This window comes from Hypanus sabinus, chromosome 15 (assembly GCF_030144855.1).
Source record: "Hypanus sabinus isolate sHypSab1 chromosome 15, sHypSab1.hap1, whole genome shotgun sequence".
Lineage (NCBI taxonomy): Eukaryota > Metazoa > Chordata > Chondrichthyes > Myliobatiformes > Dasyatidae > Hypanus > Hypanus sabinus.
Genome location: NC_082720.1, coordinates 65,619,280 through 65,642,714, shown reverse-complemented (window position 1 = coordinate 65,642,714; position 23,435 = coordinate 65,619,280). Strand labels below are relative to the sequence as shown.

At 44.1% G+C, this 23,435-nt stretch overlaps 1 protein-coding gene across 1 annotated transcript; it reads right to left on the bottom strand.

Annotated features, from left to right (window-relative positions):
- Positions 1-201: 201 nt before the first annotated feature.
- On the bottom strand, positions 202-13,165 carry LOC132405173 (uncharacterized). Its single transcript, XM_059989871.1, has 5 exons — positions 13,060-13,165; positions 4,468-4,737; positions 966-1,304; positions 627-887; positions 202-245 (listed from the first exon to the last, which is right to left on the bottom strand). The coding sequence occupies exons 2-5, from the start codon at positions 4,571-4,573 to the stop codon at positions 208-210; spliced, it is 744 nt and encodes a 247-aa protein (XP_059845854.1). The 5' UTR covers positions 4,574-4,737; positions 13,060-13,165; the 3' UTR covers positions 202-207.
- Positions 13,166-23,435: the final 10,270 nt, after the last annotated feature.

The window sequence follows — 23,435 nt, the reverse complement described above, 5'->3', positions numbered from 1 at the left end:
CATAGTTTACCACAAACTTGCTGGTTGAGTCGGTGTTGAGGAAAGCTAATGCAATGTTAGCATTCATTTCAACAGGTTTAGAATACCAGAGTAGGGATGTGATGCTGAAGAGCAGGGATGCAATGTGATAAGAAAGTGTGTGGTGATTGTGGCACTGGGCCTGGTCCAGGAATCCAATATAGAAAGTCTCCATTTTGCTGTCATTACTCAATGTTGTCTTGGCTCCATGATACTCCCAAGAGAATCTGTGATGCAGAAAAAAGGACGTTTCTGGGGGCACAGAGTTTTCCCGTGGTCCATATTAAAATCCTGTTGGATTCGGCTGTGGAATTGTTAGTTTTCTTGTAGTTTAACAATGTTGTTATGCTTGTTTGTATTTTTATTAATTATTTGTATACATTAAGTATTCAGTGGTTAAAGTTGACTCTATTTTTCTGGAAATTTCTTGGCTTCAGAGGCAAATTCTATTTTTCTTTAACTTCTGAAGAATATTTGGATGACAAAAGCCCCAGAGGAGAGCTTCCCACACAGGACATAAAGAGTGGTCACGGCTGGCAAATAGAACAATTAATGACACAAAATGTGATCTTGTTTCTCAATATGAAGAGCAAACCTGCGATACTCACCATTGAGCTCCTGATAATATGGGACGATAATCTGGAGCCTGTCTTGATCAAACACACCACACATCCATTTCCCTCTGTCTCTCTCAGCTTTCTGTATGATCAGACTCAGTGATTTCTCCTCCCCATTCAGTACTTTTTCTCCAACAGTTTCACCATCTCCATTGATCCAAACCAGTCTTGTTGATGCAGTGACGTCAGACACAGAGCAGTTCAGGGTAACGTTGCCTCCCTCAGTCACTGTGTCAGACAGTTCAGCTGTGACTGTGGAAACAAGCAGATTATTTACATTTTAAACTATGACTTAATTGGTAAAAGCAGCTGCAGTATTTTGTCTCCTACCTTTCACTGTGATTAACTCAATGGTCGGAAATATATTTGATGCCAGAGAACATGTGTAAACTCCGGCATCTCCAAACAAAACCGGGGCAATCCTCACACTGAAATTCTTGCCGTCGAATTGTTCCTCCAAGGTCACCAGTCGATTCACAAAGTCAGTGCGGCTGACGTTGATGGGCTCAGAATATTTTACAGATGCTATTTGTTTCTGGTGGTCCTGTTGGTGATGTGACTTCCAGTTCCACACAGCAGTAGAGAAATAAAAAGTAGAATAGCAAAGCAGATGGAGTTCACTGTAATCTGTGCTGGGACGATAAAGGGTGTAATGCTTCTGATATAAATCTGTATCAGAGAGACAGTGGAGAACACAATTGAATTTATAACAGCCTATTACAGAAACAAAGAGGAAAAATTCTCAACAAAATTTATTTTTAAATTATTTGTGTTTTATTCAGCAGATCAACATTCAGATTGTGATAACTTATGTGAATTACACACAAAATCCCATTAAATATAAAAATAAATATTAATCATAATTTGGTATGGAATTTTTAAAATTTCAAGTTTGACAACTCTCGCTATCGGTGTACAAGTGGTGGGTTAAGTTCAGTCAGTGGGCAGAATAGCCCAGAGATCAACTACACAGTGAATGAACCAGACAGGTTGGAATTTCAAGATCATCGGACCTTCCCATGCAAGAAGAACATTTTTACTAGGGTGAGTTTTGCCATGAAGTGAGTTGGCCTGGATCTGAGCAACTCCCCTGAATTGAATTGAATTGAATTGACTTTATTTCTTATTTCCTTAATATACATGAGGAGCAAAAATCGTTATGATATGTCTTTGTCTAAATGTGCAATGTGCAATTTATAGTCATTTATAATAAATAGTATGCACAACAGGACAGTCAATATAGCATAGAACTACAACTGTCTCAGCGTGAATTAATCAATCTGATGGCCTGGTGGAAAAAGCACTCTCAGATCCTATTGATCCTGGCTTTTATGCTGTGGTACAGTTTAATAGATGGTAGCAGATGGAACAGTTTTGTGATTGGGGTGACTCGGGTATCCAATGATACTTCAGACCCTATATACACATCTGTCTCTGTAAAAGTCCTGAATAGTGGGAGTTTCACATCTACAGGCGTGCTGGGCAGTCTGCACCACTCTCTGCAGAGTCCTGCGATTGAGAGAAGTACAGTTCCCATACCAGGGAGTGATGCAGCCAGTCAGGACACTCTCAATTGTGCCCCTGTAGAAAGTTCTTAAGATTTGGGGGCCCATACCAAACTTCCTCAATCGTCTGAGGTGAAAGAGGCACTGTTGTGCCTTTTTCACCACACAACTAGTGTGTACAGACCATGTGAGGTCCTCGCTGATGTGGATGCCAAGGAACTTAAAGCTGTTCACCCTCTCAACCCCAGATCCATTGATGTCAATAGGGGTTGTTAGCCTGTCTCCATTCCTCCTGTAGTCCACAACCAGCTCCTTTGTTTTTTGCAACATTGAGGGAGAGGTTGTTTTCTGGACACCACTGTGTCAGGGTGATGACTTCTTCCGTGTAGACTGCCTCATTATTATTTGAGATAAGGCCAATCAGTGTAACATCATCAGCAAATTTAATTAGCAGATTGGAGCTGTGGGTAGCGACACAGTCATGAGTATACAGAGAGTAAAGGAGGGGCCTTAGGACACAGTTCTGAGGGGCATCTGTGTTGAGGGTCAGAGGGGCAGAGGTGTGGGAGCCTACTCTTACCACCTGCCAGTGATCTAACAGGAAGCCCAGGATCCAGCTGCACAAGGAGGGGTCAAGGCTGAGGTCTCTGAGCTTCCTGTCAAGCCTGGATGGAATTATGGTGTTGAATGCTGAACTGTAGTCCAAGAACAGCATTCTCATATAAGCATCCTTCTTCTCCAGATGTATAAGGATGGTGTGTAGAGCTGTGGCTATTGCATCATTTGTCGATCGGTTGTGTCAGTAGGCGAATTGTAAGGGGTCCAGTGAGGGTGGTAGCAAGCTGCAGATGTAATCCTTGACCAGCCTCTCAAAGCATTTGCTTATTATTGAGGTGAGAGTGACAGGACACCAGTCATTCAAACATGTTACTTTGGTCTTTTTAGGTACAGGGAGAATGGTGAACGTTTTGAAGCAGGAGGACATTCTACACTGGGAGAGGGAGTATTCCCTAACCCTCTCACTCACTGTCACACAGAATCAGAATTTTGTGACCATCAACACAGACAGTCCAGACTTGTAAACACCCTGAATCATGTGGAAAATGCAAAAGGCTGACGAAAAGAGAATCTGATAGGAGAGGAGACAGGATCATTGGACAATGGGAAGGAGGAGGGGCACCAAGGGCAGTTGTTCACAGGTGAGGAGAAGAGAAAAGGTAAGAAGGGTGCTAGAGAGGGAAATGGAAAAAGCAAGAAAGGGAGGGGGGATGTTACCAGAAGTTAATAAATTTGATATTCATGCACTCAAGTTGATGCTACCCCGATGGAATATGAGGTATTACACCTCCATCCTTAGCAGCTTCATCGTGGCAGTGAGGGGGCCATCAACCAAAAACCAACTGAACATGGACAATTGGAGTGGGGACTATAATTAAAATGGTTGGCCACCAGGAAATCCTGCTTTTTTTTGCAGATGGAGCAAAGGTAAAGTGGTTCCCCAATCTATATCAGGTCTCACCAAGGCAAAGGAGGCCGCATTGAGAGCACTGGGTATATCAGACAACCCCAACAGGTTTGCAAGTGAAGTGCTACTTCACCAGAAAAGACTTTTTGGGGCTGTTAATGGAGGTGAACGGACAGTTATAGCAATTTTTCCACTTGCAGGGTTAAGAGCACCATATCCTGTCTCTTTAACTTCTCTCTGTTCACCAACTGCCCTCCTCCTCTCTCATTCCATCCTATTCCAACTTTCCCTTTATTCCTCGTTATTATTCTCCATCCCTCTGCCATTCCCACTAAGCAATACTCTGCTCTCCCTCATCCCTTGGTTCTGCTCACAGCCAAATGCTGCTCTGAAGCCTGAGTCCACGGCAGATACATGACACAGCATCAGGACTTTGTTAGAAGCATCACTAAGGGAGAGGGGACAGTTTGTTTTGCAGTGTTAACATGTGAACCGCGACCCCAGTGCTGAGCGTGTACAGCAAGTGCTGGTGGTTGTCATGGTGACTCCACTTTCTAATCAACATTTGGACATGATGCAGCATCAGGGTCTCAGACTGAGATATTGAAGGACTGATGCTAAATTAAACTAACAAAATGTTTAAATGATTCGCTCTAACGGAAGTACCTCCCTCCTGTGTGCTCTAACTGTCACAGCAACAAGCTGACAGTTGCTGTACAGAGAGAGTTTCTGGAATCTTCTCTCCAACTATTGCTGCATTTATACAGGACAGTAGATCATGGGACTATAATCTTTCAAGGGGTTCACTCCTAAAATTCCATGAATACAATTTTAGTATCCAACATTTACTAACAATACTTACACATGTCTACAGTAAAATTTGCTTTGTTTGTGAGAACAATGTTTCCGCTTTCCCGCACTTCACACTGATACAACTTCCCATCCTCCAATGTAACGTGTCGGACCATCAGATAGATGGTGTTATTCAGCTGGATCTGATCAGTGTTTCTCCTGTTCTGCTGGGATGAGCCCACTGGTTTCCAGTGGAGACTGACGGTATCCGGGAGTCTGGAGATGGTACAGCTGAGGGTGACGTCACTGCCCTCCACAGTAAACTGTGGTCTCGACTCAACTGTGAGAAACAGACCAATGAGATTCAGAGTGAGTGGTGACATATACAGTCCAATGATCCTGCTCAAACTGAACTCAGGACATGACCATCATGGAAAACTGCAGATGCTACAAATCTGAAATATAATCTATTCTGATAATGTGTGTTTGACCAGTATCTTTCACTGTTTCCCTTTCCATAAGTGCTGCCTGATTGGCTGAATTTTCCAGCATTTTCTGTTCTGAGCTCAGGATGTTTCCGTTTTCAGCAGTTCTGCAGTATGTATGCATCCAAGTCGTGGAATAGCACAGCAGGGCCATTAAAACTCAGCCCAGCTCAAGCTGGATTAGTGAGGCAGAGCAAAAACCAGGACCTTCCCCCTGAACCTGCTGGAGTGACAGAATTCAGCTCAGGGACACACCGTATGAGGGGGTTTATGGCTGTCGACACCCCAGTGGGAAAGTGATAGAATCTCACCAAGGGAAATGTAGCGACTGTCTTTCCGGGATTACCGTATTATATGGAAAAGGCACCAGTCTGACTCTGTCCTCAATGTGCCAGCTCACTTTAATAAGTCGACCTGACACATGCCTGGGAGACTGTGGATTAAAATGACATCTAAGGTCATCACAGTCGCACAATTACTTAAATTGGTAAGCTGCCGAAATATCCCTGGGCAGGTCTCCAATTATTGAGCCTCCATGAGGATGAGCTCTTCAGGACAGGCTGGTTGTTCTCTAAATGCCTGCCCTGACTTTCAAACCCTCCTGGAACAGAGTAATAAATAATGAAATCCAGGATTGTGTAAGTTAAGGGACATTCTGCTGTGGAGGATTCAATCTGGTGCAATTTCACTACAGGATCGATGGTCTGGGGCTAGTTCTTTGGTCAGGATGGTACTTCAGGACCCAACTCGACTGTTCTTTAGTCTGTCTGACAGCAGCAGATAATGAGCCGGAGGAACTCAGCAGGTCAGGCAGCGTTTCTGGAGAGAAATAGTTGTTGACTGTGCATTTCTCTCTATAGATGCTGCCTGACCTGCCAAGTTCCTCCAGCTTTTTGTGTATTTCTCCAGATTTCAGCAGCTGTGGTCTTCTATTTCTCCATGAGACAGTGACTTACCTTTCATTTAGATGTTAACACAGCACCAATCCAGCAAGCATCAAAGTTTATCCCCATCCCTGACCCTCAGACTGGATTAGTCTGGGATGTGCTAAGGGATTTGGCAGCTCACATCACTACTCTGACTCCCCAGGGTCCTACACTCACCTGGGTTAGATCTATGAGGACAAAGATTGGCCCGGAGCATCCTGGAGCCAATAGGTTATGCCAAAAAAGATGCACGGTCTAATTGAATAGCCTTGTGTCATATAAATAGACAGACTAACCCCACCTCCAGAACTGTGGAGTATTTTCTACAGGAGGCGGAGTCACACTCCCAGGATTGTCCTCTGCTGAAGCTGCCAAACTGTTGGAATATAGTGAGTGTTGAATTGCAATAGTTTTGAATGGCATCAACTACTGTATATTAGAATTAAATGAATAGGTAATTTTATTTCACAACAATTTAACACATAATATCATTTGAAAATGCTTCTAAAATCAACAAATTCATCCAAATGCAAACTCCTAGAATCAAGTAACTTCCTTCCTCCCTTTCCTCCTTACTGCTGTAAATTCCACAATGAAACGAGTGACCTCACGGATCCCGCACCAGCACCAACCAGGCACAAAAACCGTCAGCAGTTTTCCTGCTGTCAGTGCCGGGGAATATCAGAGTATTCCTGCTACACCCTGGGTCTCCACGTGGCGTGCAGCAATGGGGGCTGCCGGCAGATTCACCTACAGGAAATGTCAGCAAGTCCCAGAATTTTAACTTGGGAAATGCAGGGCTGAAAGTCCATAACTTGTTCACATTTCTCGCAGTGAAATGCTGCTTATTCGAAGTGTGTTTGCTGGAAAATCTCCTGGTCTCAGCCTTGTGATTTTGATTCATGAACACCAATGGGTTTTCAACGCAACTGAATTAATGAATTTATCCTTTTGTCTTTGATATTTCTCCCTCAGCTGCTCTCATGAAATGAACTCTCTGGCAGGGTCCAAATTCCACAGACAATGGACTTCCTCACTGAACTTGACCAAGTGAGCCATTGACACGGTCCACTGGGTAACACTGATCATCAGTTTCAGTGTTCAGTCTCACCCCAGGCCCACTCTGCTGAGGTTTATGTTTCTATGACAAGAGTCCTTGACGAGGATGGTTTGGTCCCAAATGCTAGAATATCTGAAGCAAGGATCGAGACATGGTATCAAATTGAATTGAGAACTGAGCACAAAACAAACACTAGGTGGTATCACTAGTAGGGTCTATGACTGAGCACTGACGCTGCATTCAGGTGGTCTTTAAATCCTCAGTTCTTGGTACCCAAAACATGATTGGCAATTTGCGAGATGGTCCTGAACCCTTACACTGGAGAGTTAGAGCATATAAACCCCGTAAGCTGGTGTGGTTGGGTGCATCTTGTGACAGAATTGCTCTTTTACGGCCGACTCCTGATGGCCTTAGCTGCTCGGAGAGGTGGTGATCGTAGTCATGGATGAGAGCCAGATACAAGGTATCTCTTTCAGGCACCCAGCACCTTTCCTCAGGTCTGAATCCTTCCCAGTCCATGAGATATTGCTGAACATGAGTTCTTACCATGAAGACCCAGTCCTCAACTATAAAACTGGATGGCTGTGGAGCTGATGGTGGTGGAGCTAAGTGGCTGGTGCAAGTAGTTTTTTAATCTTGACGTGTGAAAGATGGGATTGATCTTTAGGGTCTTGAGGAGCTGAAAGGTGTAAGCCATTGGGTTTACTTTCCTCATTGACTTTGAAGTGTCTAAAGAACCAGGACACCAAATTTCTATACTCCAAGTGGAGAGGCAAATCATGAGTGGACAGCCAGCCCTATTACCCAGGCTGCAAAGTGGGTCCATGTCTTCACATTTGGTTCACCTTAGTTTCTGCCTTCCAAGTAGAAGCCAGGAAAATCTCTCTTGCTCAAATCTATTTCTGCTTGCAGCTTTGGATGAGATCTTCAGCTGCAGGGACACCAACCTCAGCCTCCTGTTCCAGAAACAGTGGCAACTGATGGCCAAACTGGCACTCTGTTGGTAACATCCCATGAGTGGAATGCCATAAGGTGTTGTGGGCGACCTCTGCCCACATCAAATGATCGCACCGTTCATCAGGTCATTCTGAGGCCAGACATCTTTGGGTATGTTCCAAAACTTGGTTGGTCTGCTCCATCCGACTATTGGAGGAAAGACTTGCTGCTGCCCCAATCAGCTTACAGAAATGGCATGTGAATTGTGGACCATGATCTCAGACAATGTCCACCAGGAATCCGTCGATCCTGAAGACCTGGTCCAGGAAAATTTTGTCCGTCTCCGCTGCAAAAAATAGGTTATCCAAGACAATGAATTTGCAGGCATTTGAAAACCAATTGACAATTACCATGATGACAGTCTTGCTCTTGGATGGCGGAAGACCCATGACAAAGCCTGTGGTCTTTCTGGAACAGACAGGGGAGGAAGAGCCCTTGAGGTTGGGAATGGGGCTCCTTATTCTGTGCACATACCTAGCATATCTGCTCATACTGCTCAACCTCTTTCACCATTCCAGAACATCATTGCTTCCTCTTCAGGGTCCTGGCAATCCCTGGGTGATTGATCATTCTTGATGAATGTCCCCATTGAAGCACCTGGGACCAGCTGGATCTTGGGATGGACAGCTGAACTGGAGGACTGTTCTTAGGAAGCTCCCCTTGTGCTTGGACCTCATGACCAAGAGCTTCGATTCCCCAATGGACTGGTGCTACCATGTTGGCTTGGGGAAAAATGGTGGTTGGCTGCTCCTCTCATTGCAATACGTCAAACGGACAAGACAAGGCATATGGCTTCTGGTTTTTTGACCACAGTTGATAGGTCAGATGAAATTAAAGTGGTTCAAGTACTATGATCTCCCCACCTTCCCGGAATTCAGTCTCTTGGCTTTCTGAATATAAGCCAGGTTCTTGTGATCTGTCTAAATGACCTGTAGTCAGTGATGCCACTCCTCCAAAGCTAACTTAAACGTATGAAGCCCCTGATTTCCAATATCATAGATTCTCTCTGTTGGGGATAACAGCCTGGAGAAGAATGCACATGGGTGCAGTTTACCATCTGAAGGAGACCATTGAAACAATACTGCACTCACTCCGATGTCTGAGGCATCCACCTACAGGATAAAGGGATGGTACGGTTTAGGAGAAACCATGATGGGAGCTGATGTGAACAGCTGTAGTCCAGACAAAAGGGCCCATGGATTTCTTTGTGCCATCAGCGGAACTGCCACTGAGCTGAAGTTCCTGATGAACTTCTGGTAAAAGTTTCCAAACAGCAGGAAACATTGGACTTGTTTGATACTAGATGATTGTGGCCAGCCTCAGACTGTCTGGGTCTTGCAAGCGTCCATTTTCAGATTACCATTGGAGATGATGAAATCAAAAAATGAAATGGCCTGAAATTTGAACTTCTCTAGCTTAACATAAATTCCATGGTCTGAAAGCTTCTTAAGATATCTATGACATGAGCAACGTGCCCCTCCATGGACTTTAAGAAGCTTAGGATATCACCTATAGTGGATACTATAGAGTGCAGAGGAGAGTTACAATGATGTTCCCTGGATCTGAGGACATACCTTATGAGAACAGGTTGAGTGAACTTGGCCTTTATTTCTTGGAGCGACAGAGGATGAGAGGTGGCCTGATAGAGGTGTATAAGATGATGAGGAGGATTGATCATGTGGATAGCCAGAGGCTTTTTCCCAGAGCTGAAATGGCTACCACGAGGGGATATAGTTTTGAGGTGCTTGGAAATAGGTACCGATGGGAATGTCAGGGGTAGGTTTATCACACAGATGGCGGGTGCATGGAATGCATTGCCAGCAGAGGTGGTGGAAGTGAATACAATAGGGTCTTTTAAGACACCTCTGAGATAGGGACATAGGAAAATAGAGGGCTATGTGCGAGGGAAATCTAGGCACTTTCTAGAGTAGGTTACAGGGTCTGCACAATATTGTGGGCCAAAAGGCCTGTAATGTGTAGTAGATCTCTGTGTTCTATGCTCTATGTTCATCCAAGAGGATGAAGGCATTCTGATGGAGAGTATCCTGGAGTATGTCATTGATATATGCCTGAAGTACTGTAGGAGACTCAAGAGAATAACCAGGTACTTATGGTCCCCATCAGTGCATTGAATGTGGTTTTTGATTCATTCACCCTCCTTAATGGGAACCAGATTGTCTGCACTCTGCAGGTCTAGCTTCATGAATACTCTTGCCCCTTGGAGCATCTTGAAAGCCAGATTCATGAGGGGAAGGAGTAATGATTCTTGGCCATTATGCAATTTAACTCCCTTTAATCAATGCATGGCCACAGACACCCAACTTTTTTTTTGTAAGAAGAAGAAGCCTGCACCAGCTGGTCAGCTGGAAGGCCAAATGAAGCCCATAGAAAGAGCCTCCTTTATATACTCTAACATTGTACATCTCTCTGGGACAGAGAGCACATACAATCCACCCTGCGGAGGATAAGTACTGTGCAGTTGGTCCATAGCACAGTCATATGGTTGGTGCAGTAGAAGGTTGTAGGCCTTTTCCTTGCTGAAGACACCATCAAAGTCCTTATAGATGGAAGGGATTTCAACCAGCATGGGTGTTGCAATATCCTCCCGACCTGCCTTCGAGGATGACTCCTGAGGCTTCTTAAGAGGTACAGACCTCAGAGTTCCCAACATTGGTTCACAAAAGTCATTCATAGAAACACTGGCCAAATCAGAGTCCAAATCCCCATCTGTATCCTCAGGGAATGACAGCAAGGCTGGGAATAAGCTTCAAGGATCTGCGTAGAGAAGTCTTTCCTTTCCCCAAGACCTGGTGGCTGATATAGCTACAAGTTTTTCAGACTGCCTGGGCATCTCCTTGGTCTTCCACTGAACAGGAGATTCCCTGTCTCTAGTTCTTGTGTGTCCCTGACTAGACAGGGCAGGACAGGTCTAGATCTCCAGAAGGCGTCAGGTTACCATGAACTGAAGGCTGCCGCCTTGTTGGTTGCTGATTTCAAACCATCTGGGGGTCGGAACACTACACCGCAAACAAGCACTCTTACATTTACTGGATTATGAAATGATTCTCCCTCCCTCCAGTCCATGGATGTGTTCTGTTGGGATAACCAAGGGTATCGGAGATCAGGGATGTGATTGAAGTGTCAATAATGTAAAAACCATTGTATTCTACATGATCCCCTATCCTCATCTGCAAGACCACAATCTGCTGCTGGATTAGCCTGAAACTTAGCAGGTGGCAATCCAAGACAGTTGTGGGCATGGAGTGGCTCAACTCTTACAGCAGTATGCCATGCCAACAGGTGGTTCTAAGTCCAGAAAATTATCCGCTGCCCTAGAGTCTATAAAAGCATTCGAGCTCTTACCCCAGTTGAACTCAACCTTCAGCATGAAACCAGAATCCATGGGATTTGGCACAGTGCTGCCATTGTCACAGTCCTCCCAACAATGTATGGTCTTAGCAGTTCTCCTGCAGCCTGGGACACTCAGTCTGCAAGTGACCTTCTTCCCCGTGGTGAAAGCAGCTACCTTGATTCCGAAGCTGGGACCTCTCATCTGCAGAGAGTCTAGTGCAGCTGACCTGCATGGGCTCAGCAGGATCTTGAGCAGGAGACGGGCTGGTCATAGTCCGAGTTTGGATAGTGGAATAGTGATGCATTAGGACCAGGCTTGGACTGGCACTCTTCAACCTCCTGAAGTTGTCCCAGTGTTGTTCTACCAGGCGATTATCAAGATGAAAGGACTGGTTGGCCAAAACCTCTAAGCACTCTGTTCACTCTCCCAAAGCAAGGGCATCCTTCAGTTCATCTTGTAGCCTGTGGCAGTATAGCATAGTCAAAGTCTCCCTATTCCAACTACTTTCCTGGGCCAAAGTCCGAAATCCAATCGTGTAATTTGCCTGACCATTCACCCTGTTGAATCTTCATTGGGTGGTCAAAGGCTCAGCTGCATCTGGCAGACTGATAGAACACCTTCCTCATGGTGGCCATGAATTCTTCTGAACCCAATTCTTGGCACCCAAAACATGATTGCTTATTAGCGGGATGCTCTTGAACCCATAAAGGAGCCAGACCAGCTCTCCATTCTCTATGGAGTTAAAGAGTCTAAACCCAGAAGCTGGCATAGTTGGGTGTGTCTCCTAACAGTTTCATAACACAGTTCAGTCTATCTTATGTCCAGCAAACAGACCCTGTTACTCACAGTGGGGTAGATTCCTTGGCTTCCTGTTCTTGCAGAAAGTTGTCAAACCATTTTATGTTAGAACAAATGCTTTTTCTCTCAGTTGTTTTTATGGGAGATTTACTCTAATTATTTGCATAGAAACATGTTATTGATCCCTGTCTGGCGCACTCACTTTTACTCTCAAGGTTTTCGTATTATTTCTGAATTTGTTTCCTCAGCTGTGTTTGAATCAAAGTGGACAATCCTGCAAGTTCAAGTGGGTGTTTTCTAATTCTCAGATTAATGGTGCCTGAATCCAGATCCATCTGCTGGTACAAGTGTCTGCTTCTCTAGTGTGACACCTTGTTCTACCAGGCCCTGTCTGTTCTTTGGAAAGGCCCCAGCTTCCAGATGTCCTGCCATGAGTTGGTTTCCATTCCCAGACAACAGGGCCCTTCCCAGTCTCTTTACCCTCAACAGCCTCTCCAAAATGCACATTCCACACACTTTTTTCGCTCATTTCTCATATCCTCCCTCTTATTCCATGCTTCATAGTCCTCTCCTCTCAGCTTCCATCTACTTCAGCCCTTTGCACCTTCCACCTATCACAGTCCAGCTTCTCAAATCATTCCCTCCCTCCCTCACATACCTATTGTCCTCCTTCACATGGAGTCACTTAACATCCACCAGCTGTTGCTCCTCCCTCTACCCATCTCTTTTATTCTGGCATCTGCCCTTTCCCTTTCCAGTTCTTGTGAAGGGTCTCGGTCTGGAACATAAACAGTTCATTTCTTTTTCTAGATGCTGCCCAACTTGATGAGTTTCTCCAGCAATTTGTGTTTGTTGCTTCCTTTCCTTGCTTTTTCTGGTAAAATAATCAAACACTATTTGCTTGAGTCAAGAATCTTCCCCCTATCTATTTTTTAATGGAAGATTCACTCTTCACTGGATGAATGAAATCTCTCAATTTTCACAATCCTTCATCTTACTGAAAAATATTTTCAGACTAATGGAGATCCTTGTCTGATCCACTCACCTTTGATTCCAAATAATTCATATTGTTTCAGGATTTGCTTTGTCGGCTGTATTCGGGTTAAGGTGAAAAATCCCGCAAATTTAATATTGGGTCTTTGAATTATCAGATTAACATTACCAGAACCCAGTCTCAGTTTCTGGTACAAGTCTCTGCTTATCCTGTCGTTATTCCAATATTCAGTCCACTTTCCTGAATTTTCTCTGGTGAAATTCCCCAGCTGGTGGGTGTGCTGCCCAGAGTGTGGTTTCCATTCCCAGACAACAGTGCCATTCCCAGGATTGTCTGGTCCTTTCAACAGAATATTGTCTCTCTGATCCAAGAAATAATTCTGATTTCTGTTTTCTGTTGGAAAGAGAAACAACAGGTGAAAGAATATTTAAGGCACATTTCCTTCATCCCATGTAGGTCATTAATGTTGAAGTTCATTATTTCCATTCTTTTTTTAACTTCTGCAGAGTCTTTAGTGAGGCAGACACAGACTGTGAAAATGTCTGTCTGAAACAACCTAGCTGAATCCTGAGATATTTCATGACAGGAGAGGAGTGAGTGGAAGACAGACTGAGGTGGGAGGTGGTTGTGCTGGGTCTCCACCTGCTCTGTCCTGTGACAGGATTTCTGGAGACGTGTGGGGATCAGGCAGATACTGTACACACTGTATCTCTAAACCTTGTTAGGAAAGACCTGAGACAGAATAACTTGCTCCTTTATCCTTCCTGGAATGTGGTCACCAGAAGTGCTCACGATACTCCAAATGTGGCCCAAACAAAGAGCTATACAGCTGACCTGCTATCTTTTATACTGAATATCCCAGGCAATCATGCTGTCTGGCTTTATTACCATTCCTATCTACATGTGCTGCACTTCAAAGAAGATATGGACTTGCATCCTTCTATTAATCAGTACACCAAAGAGTCTTTAGAGTGACATTTTGTGTATGTATTCAGAATCAAAATCAGGTTTAATATCACTGGCATATGTTGTGGCTGCAGTACATTGCAATACATAATAATAAAAACAATAAATTACAATAGGTATATATAAAATTAAATTAAACAAGTCATGCAGACACAGATGGAAAATACTGAGGTAGTGTTCATGGGTTCATTGTCCATTCAGGAATATGATGGCAGAGGGGAAAAAGCTGTTACCGAAACAATGTGTGTCATCAGGCTCCTGTACCTCCTCCATGGTGGTAACAATGAGAAGAGAGCACCTTCTGAGTGATGGGGTCCTTAATGATGAGTGCTACTTTCCTGAGGCATTGCCTTTTCAAGGTGTCTTGGACGCTGGGGAGACTAGTGGCCATGATGGAGGTGACCGATTTCACAACATTTTGCCGCTTTTTCTGATCCTTTGCTGTGGCCCATCCATACTAGACGTTGATGCCATCAGTCAGAATGCTGTCCACAGTACATTTGTAGATATTGGTGAGTGTATTTGGTGACAGACCAAATCTCCTCAAACTTCTCACAAAATATAGCCACTGTTGTGACTTCTTTGTAAATTCATCAATATTTTGTGCCCAGGATAAATCCTCAGGGATGTTGACAGCCCGTAAATTGAAGCAAAGCAGTCTTCCCACTGCAGATTTCTCCGACTTCCCCTTCTTGAAGTCCAAAATCAGTTCCTTGGTCTTACTAATATTGAATGCAAGGCTTTTTGCAGTAACACAACTCAACCTCTATCTCACTCCTGTACGTATCCTCGTCAACATCTGAAATTCTGCCAACAATAGTTGTGTCATTGGCAAATTTAGAGATGGTGTTGAATTGTGCCTAGTCATACAATTATGGGTATAGAGAGAGTAGAGCATTGGGAAAAGCATGCTTCCTTGAGGTGTGCCAGTGTTAATTGTCAGTCAGGAGAAAATGTTAGTTCCGACTGTGGTCCCCCTGGTGAGGAAGTCAAGAATCCAGTTGCAGAGGGAGGTCTAGAAGCCCACGTTTTGCAGATTGCTGATTAGTACTGAGGATATGATTATGTTGAACACCAAGATTGATTGTAGCAATGAACAATCTCTCAAAGTGCTTCATCACAGTAGATGAGAGTGCCAGTGGGCAATAGTTGTTGAGGCAGCTCACCCTGCTCTTCTTGGGCAGTGGTATGAGTTTACAACATTCCGCAGCTTTTTCCTATCCAGAGCACTGGCCGCCCCATACCAGGCAGTGACATGACTCTTTAGAATGCTCTCCATCATACATCTACATAAATTTTGTGAGTGTTCAAAAGTTCAAACTTCAAACTACATTTATTATCAAAGTATGTATAAGTTATACAACCTAGCGATTCGTCTCCTAACAGGCAGTTATGAAACAAAGAAACCCAAAACCAAGCCTCATTTATATGAAAAAAAGACTGTCTAACACCCAATATGCAGAGAATAAAAACACATTATGTCCATAAGAAAATAAAAGAATAAAATATCCCATAAGAGGACTGTCGAACACACAATGTGCAATGAAAAAGAAACATCATACAAACAATAACCACAAGCAAATAGTGTTTCTGAACTGAAGTCCACAAGACAGTCCCATTATTCAGCGCAGAGCCAGGTAAACGTTATGGAGCAGTGAACTTAATTGACCATGCCTGGCCTCAGGCCCCGACATCCTGACCTTTGCAATCTGGCCTGGTGCTTAACTCTCCAATCGAACGTCAGGTTTTGCCACTTTGAGCAGCGACCTGAAGCGAACCTCACCTTGGGCCTCGACACCTTGCCCTTTCCAATCTGGCCCAGTGCTTAAACATCCATCCGAACAACAGGTTTTGCCATTTGGATACACTGGACTTTGCTGGTTCAATTCAGCCTGTGAATCTCCATCTGTACATTGTACTCACTCGAGTATGGAGCCTGGACCCCACAGCTTCGATTCAGCCTGTGCCTGGTCTCTCATGCTCTTCCACGATCTCAGTGATGGACCCACCGACTCATCTTGCCTCAGATCTGCTACATCACTTTGCCACCAAGTCCAAACGTAAGTTCAAGTCAAGTGAAGTTTATTGTCATTTAACTACATACATGTATATAACGTATATAATGTATATAGAAATAGGAATTTTCTTTGAACCAAGGTGTAAAGCACATAACACACGACAACTTATGAAGGTAGAAATGAAATCTACAGATGAATCAAAATAACAAACTAAAGTGCATTCATGTTAAATAGAACAGATTAACCAGTAACACATCGACTGTGATGCAGCCAGGAGTTCAGAAGCTGGATGGCCTGGGTGAACAAACATAGTGATAGTTCTTGTTTTTATGCATCATAGTCTCCTCCCTGATGGTAGAAAGTCAATGAGGATAGTGGATCCTAATAATAATAAAAGTCCTGCGTATGCAGCTCTCCGATAATGTAGGTAGACCCATATGATCCTCTCAGCTGAACTCACAGTCCTTTGCAGGGACTTCAGGTCCAATTCTTGACTGGTCCTATACCAGATCGAGATGTAGCTTGTCAGGACACTCTCAATAGTGCTGTAAAATGCAGTTAAAATGGGATGGGGTGAGGTGAGAGCCTTGCTTCCCTCAATCTTCTTAGAAAGTGGAGTTGCTGCTGTGTGATGATCATTTGACAGAAAAAGAATGGTTAACAAAGTAGTTAGTTACTTTCATTTCTTCGTAAGTCACCAGCCAGAAGTCGCAGAGATACACCAGTGCCATCTTAAACTGGAGTGTCTTTGGTGACATACCAATTCCCTTCAAACTCTGAATGAAATATTGCCACTGTTATGCCTTCTTTGTAATTGCATCAATACGTTGGACCCCGGATAAATCCTCAGAGATGCTGACACCCAGGAACTTGAAACAGTCCACATTTTCCATTGCAGATTCCTCGATGAGGGCTGGTATGTGTTCCATTAACTTCTCCTTCCTGACATCCACAATAAATTTCTTGAGCTTACTGATGTTGAGTGCAAGGTTGTAGCTGCAGCCAATTGACGTATCTCATTCCATTAAACCTCCTCATTACCATATGAAGTTCTGCCTACAATTGCTTTGTCATTGGCAAGTTTAGATATAGAGTTTCACCTGTGCCTTGCCACACAATCATGGGTGTAGAGAGAGTAGAGCAGTTCATTAAATACACATCCTTGAGGTACTCCAGTGTTGATTGTCAGTGAAGAGGAGTTATTATTTCTGATCTCTATAGACAGTCGTCCCCCACTGAGGAAATCAAGGATCCACTTGCAGAAGAAGATACAGAATACCAAGTTTTGGAAATTGACGGTTAGAACTGAGGACATGATTGTGATGGACACAGAAGTTGACCAACCTCTCAAAGCACTTCATCACAGTAGATGAGAGTACCACAGGGTGATAATCACTGAGGCCTCTCACCCTGCTCTTCTTGGACATTGATATGATTGTTACTCTTTTCAAGCAGATGGTAACCTCTTGCTGCAACAATGAGAGAATGAAGGTGATTTTGAACACTAATTGAAGAAGTCTTGAAGTTCAGTATAGTCTTTTGATAATAAAAATACACGCGTTTCAAATATTAAAAAAATCCTTTACTTGGCCTTTGAGGGACTACTGCATAGGAATGTGCAGTCAGCTTACCAGAATTTCTATGACTTTGTGCAGCTAACAAGGGTAATGAGATCTTAATCAAGGATCCAAAAATCTGCTTTTTTGCCTCCTTCAATAACTTGGGAAAGAACCCAGCAGGTCCAGGGGCATCATCTACCTTAAAGCTCCAGAAGGAACTGAACCTGTCTTGCCTGTGAATATCAGCAAATTCTTCCCTGATCTCAGTTTCCTTCAATCCTTCTCCACCGTGAATACTGATACAATGTTCAGAGTTGATCAATCATAAGTGCATTTATTATATTTGCAGCAAGGGAAGACTTGGACTTCACAAGAGCCGATAATAGCTTTAAGAAAAACAGACAGCATAGTCACTTCTTTATACATAAGTGTTAGCAACTGTACATCTTTTCCAGGAAGAGTTCAAATCTGTACGTCTGCTTAATCAGTTTACTTGGCATTCTTCCAATAATACATCTGCTTGCCTTTCTGCAATTTGTCAAATACTCATTGTTCTTTAGCAGAATGTTGCACAAACACAATTACCAAAGCACTCTGGTACAATACTGGTTCCATTTTGTTACAGACCAAAATGCCATTCTGTACTCCAAGTAAAGTACATTTCCAAAGGCTCCAGGTAAATGTTTCCTTCTTTGTCGCTGAATGGTGGTACTTTCCTTCCAGTAACTCTATTGATTTTAGTGTTGGTGTAAAAGTCCTTGCAATTCTCTATAATCCCATATACAAAGGGCATTTCATGGAGTCATTTGGCCTTTTTGCTTTCCTGTTTAAGTCCACTACTGCTTCCTTTATATCCCTTAAAGGCCCAGTCTAATTTCAGCTCACATATTCTTACTTTCTTTTTATGTCTAAATTTGAAATATCTTGTCACCTAATATTTCCTAACCTAGCCTTCCTCAACTTTTTTTCTCTCACAAAAACATAAGACGTTGGTCTTTAACCACTTCTGACATGTCTGATATGGACTTACCCAATAACTGCTGCTCCCAAGTAACTTTCTCCAGCTCCTGCATAATGCTGCTCTAATTAATATTTCACTGATTTAGCAATTTGCCCCAAATTCAGTCCTCTCCATATCTATAACCGATTGACCATTTATAGTTGTGAATGCAGTTCTCTACATGCTCCCCCAATGCCCACCACACCCCCACCCCCGACTTTGTGGTGTGGCTGAAAACAATGGTTTCAGTTATCATTATGTTGGAGTGTGTGTGTGTGTGTGTGTGTGTGTGTGTGTGTGTGTGTGTGTGTGTGTGTGTGTGTGTGTGTGTGTGTATGTGTGTATTATTTGCTTATCCAATATTGGGCACCCCACATGCAATGTGGAGACAGTCGCTGATTTGAGGTAGGGTTTGGTGATATTGAGGTGGTGTCAACAGTTGACTAGTGGAAGCAAGAATCAGTTTTCTGTTCATGTCATCAAAGAGGGTGGAAAATAGGAGGGTACCAGGATTGGTATTCAGAGGGAGCCAGGGGAAACTGTACGGGAGGTAAAGTGAAGAAATTATGGGTGAGTCTCAAGGTGCAAATGGATTGGCAAGATGAGAGCAGTTCCACCCGGCTGGACTGTGGTGGAGAGTTGTTGGGAGATATTGCTGCCAACTATATTAAAGGCTGCAGACAGTTTGGGCAGGATAAAGGTGAAGAGTTTCCCCCTGCAACATGTCCACTGGATGACATTTCTAACTGTGGTAGGAATTGTGTTGGTGCAGAAGAGAAGAGTCCTGGTGGGAGGAGCTCAGAAATGGAGCTCCGTTAATAATAAGATGGATTGTGAGACAGCAGCACGTTCAGGCACTCAAGAGAGGAATGTGAATTTGACACGGGTTAGCGAGTTTACATTGACAATAATAAAACAATGTGATTGTGATCGGCAAAGAAAAATCACTTACTTTGAGTGGAAACAGGATTAAGAAGTAAAACAAAGATATTAAACATCGAAGCCGCTGGGAAACTTCTGCAGTGAAACCTCAGCCACATTTTGTGGGTTTCCTGTAAGAAATGAAATGCAGCTTTAGACGGAGCAGCAGGAACCGAGCCAAACCCACAGCCAGAACAAGTCAGCCCACTGAGTTTCACTCTAGAAATCTTCATGTGAGTTACGCAGCTTAGCAAATTATTCCTGAATTTAAGTGCGTTGTTTATGCACCCAGTGTCTACTTAGGTACACCTGTACACCAGCTCATTAGTGGAAATATCTAATCAGCCAGTCATGTGGCAGCAGCTCAATGCATGCAGACCTGGTAAAGATGTTCAGATCAAACGCCAGAATGGGGAAGAAGCACAGCTTTGGATTGAGAAGCAGGAACTAAGTGACTTTGACAGTGAAATAATTGTTGCTGCCAGATCTGGCAGATTGAGTATCTGATAAACTGCTGATATCCTGACATATTCATGCATTGCAGCCTCTATAATATATAAGGAATGGTGTGAAAAACAAAAAAAAAATCCAATGAGAAGCAGTACCGTGGGTGAAAATGCCTTGATAGTGCGAGAAGTCTGCGGAAAACAGCCAGACTGGTTGAAGCTGACTGGAAGGCGACAGTAATAGCCACGTGTTACAACAGTGATGGGTAGAAGAGCTTCTCTGAATGTACAATAAATTGGAACTTGAAGTGGATGGGCTAAAGCCGCAGAAGGCCACACTGATACTGAGTGTTTACGGGTGTCACTGATGAGGTCGTATTTGATGCCCACCCTGAATTGTTCGAATTGAATGCGAGTCCACTTCGGTATTAGTCACGTTACTGTGAATCATACAGTACATAGTCAAGGCTGAGTGTGAATATATAATGAACCTGAGTAGTTTTTGCAAGAACAAAAAGTTTCACAATCACCAATAACAACTATTTGCCCCCGACTCCACTCGCTTTACACCTGTGACAGCTCCAATACCATATACCAGTTTGCTGATATGGACCATATCAAAGTTGATGATGAATGAGTGTGAGGGAACTGAGAGGGTTAATGATAACGTGTGACTGCTGAATGTTCTAGTAGAAGGCAATAGACAATGTCGATAAAATAAAAGGGAGTGTGGAAAACCAAGTATTATTAAAACATACCAGCAAGTCGCTAATTGCTAACCATCCTTCCTCAGCGGCATGGCTTGTTGTGAAAAGCTACTTTTATTCAGTCTCACAAATGCTTGGGTTGTTACATCTTTTTACCTTATCAGGAAACCTTGACTTGAAGTCTGTAGCTGTCTTAAAACGGAGCATTATGGACTATATAGTTCAGAATCGCCGCTCTCTGAGAGACGATTCTCACGTGGCCACGGAAATAAAAGACAATCGAATATCTGTGTCTGAGTGTTGTTTTGAATTATTCTACAGCCAATATTTCAGTCTAAATGTTATTTGATTTGCCCTGACGTTATTAGCGACGGGGTTGGGATCCCTTCATACGGGATACAGGGTATCCCTGGCCGATAAATTGGCCGCTCGAAAGGGAATAACCCTAAAAAAAATACGGGATTGGAGATCGGGATTGTACGAGGCAAGCTCGCCGTCAGATAACCCTGAAAGACAGAATTCAAGACCGGGGACTGGGACTGTCAGACAAGGTTCCCCCTTACCGGCCGGTGACCAGCGTTCCTGAGTTTGGGTAAGAACAAGACGGAAACTTGGAGAAGGGGCAGAGAACCCTTCTTTTGAAATTTAAAATTGCATTAGAATAAAATTGATCCTTTTTGGGTTCCAGATGTTCGCTGTCATAATCAGCTGATTATACAAGGGGTCCACTGGGGCGCGGCAATATATTAACATATGTTAGGTAAGATTTAAAACTGAAAAAGATGGGTAATCGTCGTGGTAAATTTGGCGGTCATGTCTATAAGGTAAACCTCACCAGCGATGCCCAAGTGTTCTTAAAAATAAAATACATGTACCGCAAAACGACACCACGATGAAGAATATCGAGAAGTACAAGAAGACAAAGAAATGGCCGGGTGAGCTGCTGATACCCCGGGATCGCCCGCTAGGTGGGGGGGGGGGGGGCGATGTAAGACAAGCCACTGAGCAGTGAGTCGCTAAATGAAGGGAATCCAATTTAATGACAGCCCGACAACTCGGGGATTTTGGAGAGGTTATCCAATGTCTACCGAAAAATAAAGGAGAATCCCGTGCGGACTTCATTGCTCGTTTTAAGGATACTTGGGAGTCCAATGCCTGCATCGGATTCCCAAGTATCAGAATGGCCAGCTGGCCACGCAAACTTTTCTAAACACCCGCCCCCACACCCCAGAGCCGGGATTGCCCACTCATTTAAATCTGATCCACCAAGAAGAGAAGTGGTGATCTCTTTAAACCCACCCGGCAAAAGGCAAAGGCAAACCACTACTGTAACCTGCCAATACATGATTTCCCAATATGTCAGTCTCAATAAAAAAACCAAACAAATGACGTTAACAACTGTCGAGACAGAGTGGCGTGGAGGGAAATCCTCCACCAACTGGAAATTTCAGATGCGACCTGAGGTGACTCAAATTCTGATTAATATGTAGCGCAATTGACTCTTTAAATGGACTATGAAAAAAAAGAGACCATGCGCAGAGAACCGGTTAATCAGGCGTCGGAGTTTGGGTCCCGACCGAAAACCTCAAACGGATCGCAGGATCAGTGCGGGCGAAGAGGACACCGAGCTAAGGACTGTAGAAAATGGGTTTGCAGAAAGTGTGGAAAGAGGGGACACTGGGCCGGGGACTGCCGCCCTGCAACACAGAGAAAGACAATAGGGGCGAGGAAGAGGGTCCAGGTCTCAAAATTACTCGACAAAAAACCCCTTTTACCCTCCCCAATCCTTCGGACCACAGAAAGGCAGCCAGGAGGGGAGGACGTCTGACCATGATGTCAGAAAATACAAGAGAGGGCCCTCTCCTGGAAATTGAAGTAGCAGACAAAAGAGTATCTGGCCTGGTTGATTCGGGTGCCACCTTGTCATCTGTAAGCCCTCCTGTGGCACTTCCTAAAAGTTCCGAAGTGGTCTGTGGGATAGCCAGAGTTTCCATGGTCGACTCGGTTTCTGATTCCGTGGAAGTTAGGATAATAGGGAGGCAGCTAATAATTCACCTGTAAATCTGTTAGGCCGACCACTTTGTAAATAGAACGCCATTATCCACTGCACCCTCGAAGGCTTGTTTCTTAAGTTTCCTGAAGAAGGTTACTGAGCTTCGCACTATGATGTACCAAAGAGTGGGGTCCCCTGCTACTCAGGCGGCATTATACGCCTGGCATGTGGAAGGTCTCCCATGGGGTAATTGGCCGTGACAGGACATATTAACACAAATAAAAGGGAAAGGGTATGTTGAGGAATTCGTAAATACTTGCCGTGCCGCTACTATGTTGCACTGTACCGCCGCCTTTCACTGGCCATTGAGCTCGGGTGGAATTGTAGCCTTCGGTCAGAAAGGGCTGGTCGTAGATGTTGGCTTGGACACTGGCTTTGAACACGCTCAAACCCAGTTGTTTCTTGAGGCAGAGATCTCAAGCTTGCATGCGTCCCTCGACTTGAAACCCAAAGACCTGGGGCCCATGGTGAAAGAGTGCGAGCCGACTTGGCGCCTAGCTAACGCTTTACGTCCAGGAATCCATTTCCTCACTCCGGATTCTGGAATCACAGTGACAACTTTAGGGAGGGGAGGGAAGGAATATTCTCGCGCCGTCAGCTCGCAACCCCTGGCCAGTGGATGGAGCCAGCAGAACTTAGTTGAGAAGATCCGAAACTTTGGGCAAAAAGCAAACATCAGGAGGGACTAGTCAAGACCGTGGCCCCTCACCAACTAGTCCTGAAGCGGAACTTCCACCTGTCTTCCAACCGTTAGTAC